Genomic DNA, 10,336 nt, shown 5'->3' on the forward strand with positions numbered 1-10,336 from the left:
TACTGCATTAAGATGCTTATGCAATAAGCATTAGTGTATAGGTTTAACGCATTAGTTCATTAAGCTTAATAATTATACATAGGCAAGAAATAATCCTTGGCACCCGAAGGTGCAAAAAATTAGAAAGAGTTTGGTCAAGGGCTTACCTCTTATTCTTTTTAGAAGCTTGTATGCGGTTGAGGAAGTTTGGACAAGATTGCCTTGACCTAGCCAAAGGAGAGGAGAACATAGCCACAAAAAGAAACAAATGAATAGCATGCTCCAAAAGCATTCAGACAAAGGTGGAGACAAGAAAACAAAATCCCACGATGCAACACACAAGAAGGAAGTATCCGATTTTTTTCCCCAGCATGTGGCTATGGGTTCACAGCTATAGCTACGTACTAGGAAAAAATGGAGAGAGCTATTTTTGGCAGATTTTAGAGAGTTGATTTTGTGTTTGATAAAATGGAATGAAGTGTTCACACACTTGTATTCTTGATTTTTCTTTTTAGGTGCCCACCATGCATAGACAATCCTCGGTGCCTTCTTCCTTCGATGATGACACGCCACCCGTGTGAAGTTGTCATGAGTAGTTACGTCCAAAGATTCCATGTCCATATGGGAGAGATGTAAGGGAGAAATCGTGCATTTTTTACAAATCATAGTAAAGCATGTGCAAGATTAAGGCTAGTTCGAAGATGTACGGTGTTCGGAAAGTTCAATTAGTGTATATATATTCCCTATCGCAAGTTCTTATTTCCATGATTTAGGTATTTATAAGGTAGTCCATGTTATTTAGGATAAATATGAGGAGGAGACACGTTGTAGAACAAGGGAATCTATGCCTCATTACTCCATGTTTAGTGAAAAACTACGTAAAAACTTTAGAGACCTCCATGATTCAATTAGGGAGATCCCGCATTGCTTGACATGAGGAAGAATGCCTCCATCAATGGCACATGAAGTTGATGAAAATTTGGGCATGGACAAGATGATATTGGATGACTTCTTTGAGAAAGAAGGAGAGAAGCCTGAAACCACACTTAGCAAAGATCAATTATGAAAAGCTGCTCGCACTCCACTATACGAGGGGTGTGCATACTCCATCCTTCGTGTGACCTTGGCTTTACGAAACTTGCAAACTTTGTATGGTTGGAGCAATCCTAGTGTTACAAGCCTTATTCGGCGAGTCCTTAGCATTTGTGGTTAACAATTAATAATTTTGACATACGATACCCTTTATAAATAAAATTTGAAATTGTCACAAATCCTTTGCACGCTCATGAAGAAGATGATTCCTTTTGACAAAAAACAAATGCCAAGCACAAGGAGGCATGCTAGGAGAGTATTGACCGCCCTTGGCATGGATTTTGAATGTATACATACATGTGTTAATGATTGTGTGCTATTTCAGGAAGCTCATAAAGATGCAACTCAATGTTTGAAATGTGGAGATACTCGTTACCAAAGTGATTTGTAGGGTACGATGATTCCTCAAAAGGTGTTGATGCATTTTCTTATCATACCCCGCATTCAACACATGTTTTGGTGCAAGTCTATTTCTGAACTCATGATGTGGCATGGACATAATCGTTCCACTGATGGCATGATGACGGTCCCTGTAGATTCTCACTGCTATGGAAAAACCCATAGAAGAGGAGTGGTTGGAATTTAAGGACGATCCATGCCACTTACTTCTTGGATTGGGTATGAATGGAGTAAATCCATTTGGTCTCAAATCAACATCATGGATCACATGGCCAATGGTAGTAGTGAACTACAATCTCCCTTCTTGGAAGTCAATAAAGAAGGTTCATGTGATTCTAGCTCTTCTTATGCTTGGTAAGCACAAGGTCAAGAACATGGATATGTACCTTGAACCTTTGATTGAGAGCCTTGAGACACTATAGCGTGGCATCCAAGTGCATGATGTGTCTCGACCGCTTACACAATAATGTAGCACATAGGCGAACACAATTCTAATGTGGACAATGCATGACTTTCTAGGATATGGAGAGTGCTTGGGTACGTTTTCTATTCTTTATCACCTTTCATTTTATTTTAATTATCAAATATGGGCTAGCTCTAAATATATTTTATTTTTGCATTATGCATAATTAGGACTCACAACATTCGGTCACAATGCTTGTCCGATTTGACATCATGGCCTATGCATCTCAAGAAGGTCGTGTACAAAGACCATCACCGATTCTTTCCATTTGATCATGAGAAATTTTTTCCATCTACAAAAGGAGTGCCCCCATATCCTCTAAGAGTAGGAGATTGGGAAGTATTGTGGAGAGGATCGTCCCATACACCACTATCAAGAATGACAAGGTGCTCAATCCTTTTTTGTCTCCCATATTAGACAAATCTAAGAATCAATCATCTTCTAGATCCGATTCACATCATAAAAAATGTAGCATCCAATATTTGGGACCACATAATTGGCAATAGAGGTTCTTTAGCAGCTCGAGAAGAGAACTTGATATTGATTGAACGCCTCCCCACAACTAGGCCAATAGTTTAAGATGATGGGAAGGTAATTTTACCTAAAGAATCTTGGATCTTGACAAAGAATGAGGAGAAGAGAGTGAAGGATCAAATTATCTCCTTTCGTACCCCTATAGGTGTCATGCGTTCTTTAAAGGGGGAATTCACAAAAACAAAGAAGAAAGGAGAAACTGAATTGTATGGTCTAAAAATGCATGATTGTCACAAGATGTTTCAGGTACGTTCAATTTACTTATATAAACCTCATGATGGTCTTTCATTATAATTACATAATATTGATTGCAATGTTTTGTCACATCATCATTCTTCCCATATTCAGTAGCAAGTGCGGAGATCAAAAAGTGTGCAAGACCATCTACAAAATGGGGACATTGGTGAGGTATGAGAAACTAAAATTCTAACATGGCTTTATTGTTTTGTTGCGCTAGTTTGTAAGACATGTCATGTAATTAAATGGAATAAACTCCATTTTAGGTATATGAGATCCATCCATACACTATTGACGTAGTCCGAGTATTGGCAGTGGAGGAAGTGTGCATAATAAAGGACTATTGTCAATTACGTCTTCTGGTACACTTGATAGATGAAGTGTCGGTATACGGTGTTGTGCATGCTCAGTGGATGCGCTTCCTTGAGAGTTTCATGAAGACCTTGAAGGATTCTGTTAGGCAAAGAGCTAGGCCAGAAGGAAGCATGCAGAGGGTTACTTAGTGCAAGAATCATGTGTCCACATTTCATAGTATCCGTCTCTCTTGAGTGGATCCCATAACTCCACAATTGTGGAGTAATGAGGACGATGAGCACAGGGTGTGTTAAGATTTATGGTACCTCCTACAAGAAGCCAATTAGACTAATGATACAATACGCACACACTAATGACACATGATTAACTTAAACCTCAAGTGGATGATGCTTTATTATGATGAGAGTATGTGAAACAAAGTGATGATCATGAGCTAATTAGGTTGCAAGATAGATTAACTTGATCTAACAGAGATTCTTGAGATGTGCTTGTACTTCCATTGCTTGAAAATAACCCCCTTTTTTATGGGTAGATTACATCTTTGCTTGGTCCATGTGGGATAATCCACTTTTGCCATATGGCTTCATCCTCACCTACTCATTCTCTGCCTCTACATGTGCTCTATGGCATCACACTTCTCAACACCACATCATCAAAGAGGTATCCAAAAAATCACCACACATTATATAAAATTAAAGAGTTACTCAAACAATTAGCATCGCTTAACTAAATGCAAGATGTAATTCCTCTTTTTGATAAGGAATTTTGTAAACTGCATACTTTAAATCACTAGTGTGTCATGGAAGAAGATCATGTTCATCCATGTGAGAGTCCATGCCATTTCCCTAAAACTCTAACATAATCTCTCAAGCTAGGTTGCCTTTGTTCAAAGAAAACTTCCATCATCTTACACAGTCTCGTAGTGATATATGAGCTTCATACCAAGAACTCCTTTAGCCTTGGGTCTGTAAAATTTATGCAAAGCCAAAAAGAAACATGATTTCATAGTTCCCTTATTTCTCTTCCAAACAAAATCACTTGTCTAGCTAAGCATTCTTCTCTAATGCTTATCTTTATTGAAGTTCATCAAGGAGTTCCACCAAGGGGTAGGACATGAAGGTTTCCTTCACAATGATCAGTCTAAAATGAAAGGCTAGAAGATACATTGTCCCATTTCCAAAACTTGACTAATGTTCTATTTATTACCAAATATCCAATTACATCGTACGCACACACACAAACACATTCATTTGTTCTCATTTATACACACACACACACATGTCTGTGTGGATACGAATTTGGATCTTTACCAATTTCCCCTATTGCCTTGCATGGCGACAAGCGAAGCTACATGCAAGTGGGAAAGTTTGCCTAGGAAATGATATATCAAATGATAAGTGGTGTAGGGGGGCTAGGGGATGGCAAAGAAATATAGTTTTATTTTGGCTCAAGAAATATAGGTGGCAAGCATCTCTTCAAGTGTCCCTTTAGAGCATTTCCATTGTTAGAATATGCGTCTTTTAGTGATGCTAATAAAAATATTTCTAGTAGAGACTCAATACATAGTAGAAGGGTAAGGAATATCATGACTACCCAAGTATAAAAAACATTGCTAGTAGAGACTCAATATATAGTAGTGGGGTAAGGAATCTCATGATAAATGACAACCCAAGCACGTTAGCTTATAAAAAACAGGATAATAACAATTATGATACTATACACTTATTTTGATATAGATCCTTCAGTGAATATACTTGTTAAATTAATGTAAATTAAAGCAAATAGAGAGAATGACATGCTACTATTGTGAATTCGTGCAAATAAAGAGAATTGTATGTTGCTCCCCAAAGAAAGTTCTCTCATTGCTGTACGTAGTTGTTAACCTTATCTCAACCCTAAACTAACTTAACTACACATTCGATTCTCGAAAGGTAGCCTCACATAACTTCCTATTAAGTCTTAGAATCAAAGCTAAATTTGGCTAGCCCACCCCAAAAGGCTACATTTATAGGGCTCTAGGCTCTAGTGCCACCAAAATCACCAAAAGATGCACCTTAAAAGCCACAAGGTGTGGCACCTTTTAAATCTAGAGACTTGTTGTGGAGCCTCGGGACTAGAATATCCATAACGCCCTCATTGAGGTTTCCCGTTTTCCGAACTGTGGAGCTTTGGATAATCAAATCTTATTAAATATGATTTGTTATATTCCCCAAAAGCCAACGTTTTGAGTCCTTGTTTGTCGACCACAAAGGGTCCAACTTCTCTTAGCTATGGCCCTTCAGTGAATGAGTTTGACTTGTCGATCACTTGCCAATGTTTTTTTTCTAAAAGGAGGTTCTAGCTAGTATAGGCGACATCACCATATGCACGATGCAACCGTTGATGCGCCTGTTATTTGACCTTACATTTCATTCTTATAATTGAGCAGATAAAGATGAGGCGAGAACATCAGATGCTCAGTTTGACCTTAGAGCTCAATTTTGCTGTTTAATCCGTCGTTAGTTCTTCTTGCTGCTATTAAGCTCAGGTTCGCAATCAGGGAGCGGGGCCGTAGTCAGTAATTCCAAGCTAGGCTTATGGACGCCCAGAACTATGAACCTGCAAGCGACTGCTGGTTGGGGTTTATGGACTGGCAACTAGGAGATTCCAGTACTACTAGCAATGAGAGTGCCCTTAATTATGCCAGAAATTACAACACACCGGCCATGGTGGCTGCTAGTTGTTCCCATTTGGGTGGTTGTTTGGAGCTGGAGGAGGAGACAAACAGTAATCAAGGCTTAACACAGGCGTTCCCTTTAATATGCCGATCAACTAACCCTAAACAAGGGCCTATTGCTGAGGGCACCTCTAATTCTTACACAAGTTACTTGATGCTGAATCGTAGCCGTCATCTCGATAGTACATTAACGCAAGGTAATCATGATGATACATCAGCATTGCATAATAACCTTAATCCAGAAAAAGGGGCCCTAATTAGTACTTGTGTTGCAGTAGATAATGGCGGGCAGCAGTACCTTGGCAGGAAGATAATCCCCCGAATGCAGAGCGGCGCCGAAAGTGAGAAAAATACTAATAGAACTCATTTAGCAAGCGAGCAGGAGATCAGAGCAGCTAGCTGGCCGTCGACGTCCGCGGCGCTGCAGTCTGCCGACGGAACGATGATCTCCTTCAGCACCGAGCTCGGCGAAGAGGACTCTCTCGTGACGCAGCTAATTGCGAGTCCTAAATGCAGGTTAATAAAGAAGCCAAGGTTCGACGACAGTTCAGCACGGCACTGCCTCGCGGAGCGCCAGAGGCGAGAGAAAGTGAATAAGAATCTTGAAGATCTTCGAGTCGTAGTCAGCCCTTTACTTTCCGTGAAGGTACGCATGCTGATACAATCCTAATTAGCTTAATTAGATACTAATCACGTATGAGACCTAATACTGCACACGATCAAGGTTGTAAGGGCGATCATTGCCTTGACAGACCGACAAGGCTTCCGTCATTGAAGCTGCAGTTAGGCTTCTGATGGAGAGGATGCAACCGCCATTAGTATCAAAGAAAGAGGGAAGACATACAGTATTACCACAATGTGATGACGGCGCTAGGCTGGATGGTGCACATACATCGGCAGGGGAGGGAGCACTATCTATGGTTTTCTGTGACCTGCAAGATGAGCTTATGGGACATGCGCCCGCTATAGAGGTGACTACAGCGGCAGTCGCAGCGCAGAGAAGCCACTACATCATCAGTATAAGAGCTCACCATAGGCCTAAAATCTTCTCGGACATCACTCTTGCTCTCACCAAGCTCGACCTCCGGATCCTCTATGCGAACTCTTGCTCCTGCATTAACAACACCTCTAGCAGTACCTCCACCTTGCAATGGTTCCTTTCCAAGGTAAGAAACTCTTTTTTTAAAATCAGTATGCTCACATTGATCCACATGGAGTGCATGCTATTTGATTATTTCATTTGATGATCATATTGCATGGACAGACCTAGACGTTTGGTTTAATTATCTCACACTTATAGTGAAAGTCGTGATATCCTAGATTGAGGTTGCTGATGTCTCTTCCATCAAACGGGGAGATTTGCACGAAAGCATACAAATTGCCATCAAGGAACTCATAACATTGAAGAGATGATGATGAGAGAAAACTCACATCAATGTAAGGTTCGTGACATCTTCTTTCGATCACAATTCCAATTTTGATTAGAGTTATTGAATTTAAGTTAAATTGTTTTTATGTGCAAACAACACGTTTATTCATAGGCCTTCATATATTTGAACATTTTCTACAAGAAAGCCTATAATTTCTTGTTCCTCTCATGGAGCCAAACATTCGCTCAAGTTAAAATGTCATGCTCTTAGATCACAGGAGAACAATTCAAGGCAATTGATATCGGCTCTCTTCCTACGTCAATATTTTATCATGAAGATGTTCCCCTTCACTCCCATGACCGTTCATGTAGTGATCAACATACTTCGGTCTCTTTTTGCTATTGACAACAAACACTTTTTGTCGCTCTTAACAACAGATATTCCTAAGAAAGATGGACTTACTTCCATAGCATGCAAAACACTTGTTACCTTGAGAAAGAGTCCATCACATGTAATTATGTCATGTTTCCTCCAATTAAAATCTTCATGCACTGAAACAACTATGAAGTTGTGAGTATATGTGTTGAATGAGTCAGAAGTGTTACTTGAAAATCCATATAGCATTTCAACAAAGTGCTACAAGTTGAGTAGTAGTATGGTATGCTAGAGAAAAAAAAGTAAAGTGCTAGAACACATCCATCACTTTTATGATTTAATATTGTTGACCCTTCATATGCACCTCTCTTTGATGTGGCTCCTCCATTAGATGCATTAAAATAAAATGTCTTCACATGCACAAAATGTTAGGGAAGGATGTAAGGTTACACATGTAAGTTAAATTGGTGCATTAAAAAGTCAAGTTGATAAATTCTAATCTCTACTTTAAATTGGTGTGCTTGCAAGTCACCTAGTTATTTGACTATTGGAAAGAATGAAGTTACCATATAATTGCAAAACTCCTCACCTATGCGTCTTAGAACAATAAAACTTTTGTTTTTCTCTTTGTTTTTTTTTTCTAAAAACTTATATACTTAGAACATTAAAAGTTTTCTTTTTAAAACACAATGGGTAGCTTGAATAGCTTACATGATTTTTAATGAACTCCAACCCTAATCATTTAGCAAAATAAGATGACATGAAAAGAAATTTTATAGTTTAATCAAAAAAATTGTAACTTTTGAATGGATATAATATCCAAATTTATCTCATACTATTCGAGGATGAAGAAAATGAAAATCAATGACTATCTCCATGGTCCAAGCCTTCATTTAATGCTATTTAACTTAGTACATAGACAAGACAAATAACCTTGTGTGTGAAATATAGAAGAGAGAGAGATAGATAGATATATATATATATATATATATATATATATATATATATAGAGAGAGAGAGAGAGAGAGAGAGAGAGAATTATCTCATCCAAAATTTGCACCATCAAAATGGGCTCACTCTAGGAAGGACAAGCTACCATTGGAGATTTTTGGCCATGAGCTCCTACTAAAAGTGTCAATTAGTTTCTTACTTATTCCCTTTTTGTAAGCCTTGGGCCTTTTCATAAGTCCTCATTACTTAACTTATATAAGGTGCTTATATTATTCCTCTCCGCCACACAATATGGCCTCTATGTGTGCTTGTCTTACTACTCATCTTGGGGGCCATACATATATGAGCTAGCTGGTTCTTCCCAAACATGAGGAATAATATCATCATCTCCCTCCCAGTCTCTATCTATCCATCTCTCTCCCTCCCTCTCCCTCTCCCTCTCCGTCTCCCTCTCCCACTCCCTCTCTCTCTCTCTCTCTCTCTCTCTCTCTCTCTCTCTCTCTCTCTCTCTCAATTCTAAACATGTCCTTATGTTTTTGAGGACACAAACATGGGGAGTAACACATGGTTAAGAGAAAAAGGAAAAGTGTTCTATGAAGGTTTTTTCCTTTGTTTTCGTATGTTGGAGAGAGATATAAAACACACATACACACACCTAGAGGGAGGGGAGAGAGACAGAGAGAGACAGAGAGAGAGGGAGGAGGGACTTGAGGGAGGGAGACTGCAACAAAAAATAGAATGGAGGTATAGCCGACAACATTGTGTTATTTCTGTAGGCTTCGAAAATTGCCACTAGTCGGACCACAAGTCGGGCCACTAGCCACATTAGGCATGCAACAAAAAAATAGGGAGCACCCCTTGCCTTGTATTATAGAAACTACAGTGCATGCAAGGATAGCCCCCTTTTTTTTTCTTGTACATGTGCAAGTGTGCAAGAAAGTTGAAGACAAAAATTTGCAAGCCCCCGTCTTTATGCATGCATATAGCATACATAGCATAATGCATAAAAGCATTATGCATGCTCTATTTATACATGCATACAGAATTATACCCCCTATTTTCTTGCTTGTGGATGTGTAGGTGAAGGCGAAGACAATTATCATATTCGTATATAAACATTGGGAGATAAAAGACAACAAATCTTGCACAAGATTAAGGCCAAATTTAGTTTTCATTACTTAATTTCACTGAAGTAAAAGTACATCTAGGATTATGTTAACAAAAAGTAATTCCTTATCATAGGTACAAAAGATTATACCCTTATTATAGGCAAAATATAAGGATATCAAAATAAAAGTGTACGAAGTTGAAATTGCATATTCAAGGTCCTTATAATTGTCTTTGCTAAACATTCTCACACGTTCTGATTATTATTACCGCTTGCAGCTTCAGCCTCTAGTCTCACATTCTCATTGCTTTTTGTTGCACATGAGAAAAAATTTATAGTAACATGATCCTAAACACAACAAAACTTACACCAGTGAAATGTTGTTTAAGAAAAAACAAAGAGGTTACGGGTTTAGAAATGTACTTACTTACCATACTTGCAAAGCAGAGCTTCCATAAATAATAATGTTGGAGGGTGAAAACGATTTACTAAAATAATTGCAAAGTATTAATCTCACAAGCCATAGAATAGGAATTGCACATGACATAAGATTGAGTCTAATTTGCCCCCACACAAGTGAGCCCATGCTTCCTCTTGGTGTATCTAAATCATATTGCTTGAAATAACTTGTGGGGCTTAAAAGTCCACTATTATAAATATGTCGACCTCTTCAAAAATAGCTTGCTTTATTGGACGTAAAAGCTAATCTACTTAAAAACGGGTGTACCTCGAACCTTATAAATGTGAACATCTCTTGTAAAAATCAAATATGCACAAGGGAGCTTTCACAAGTCCCA

At 38.7% G+C, this 10,336-nt stretch overlaps 1 protein-coding gene across 1 annotated transcript; it reads left to right on the forward strand.

Annotated features, from left to right (window-relative positions):
- The first annotated feature begins 6,257 nt into the window (after positions 1 to 6,257).
- LOC147622265 (uncharacterized) lies at positions 6,258 to 7,233 on the forward strand. Its single transcript, XM_086823702.1, has 3 exons — positions 6,258 to 6,381; positions 6,460 to 6,901; positions 7,056 to 7,233. Exons 2-3 carry the CDS (start codon positions 6,530 to 6,532, stop codon positions 7,146 to 7,148), a joined length of 465 nt encoding a protein of 154 aa, XP_086679828.1. The 5' UTR covers positions 6,258 to 6,381; positions 6,460 to 6,529; the 3' UTR covers positions 7,149 to 7,233.
- The last annotated feature ends 3,103 nt before the right edge of the window (positions 7,234 to 10,336 follow it).

This window comes from Cibotium barometz, chromosome 29 (assembly GCF_041138505.1).
Source record: "Cibotium barometz isolate CiBa-2024 chromosome 29, ASM4113850v1, whole genome shotgun sequence".
Classification (NCBI taxonomy): Eukaryota; Viridiplantae; Streptophyta; class Polypodiopsida; order Cyatheales; family Cibotiaceae; genus Cibotium; species Cibotium barometz.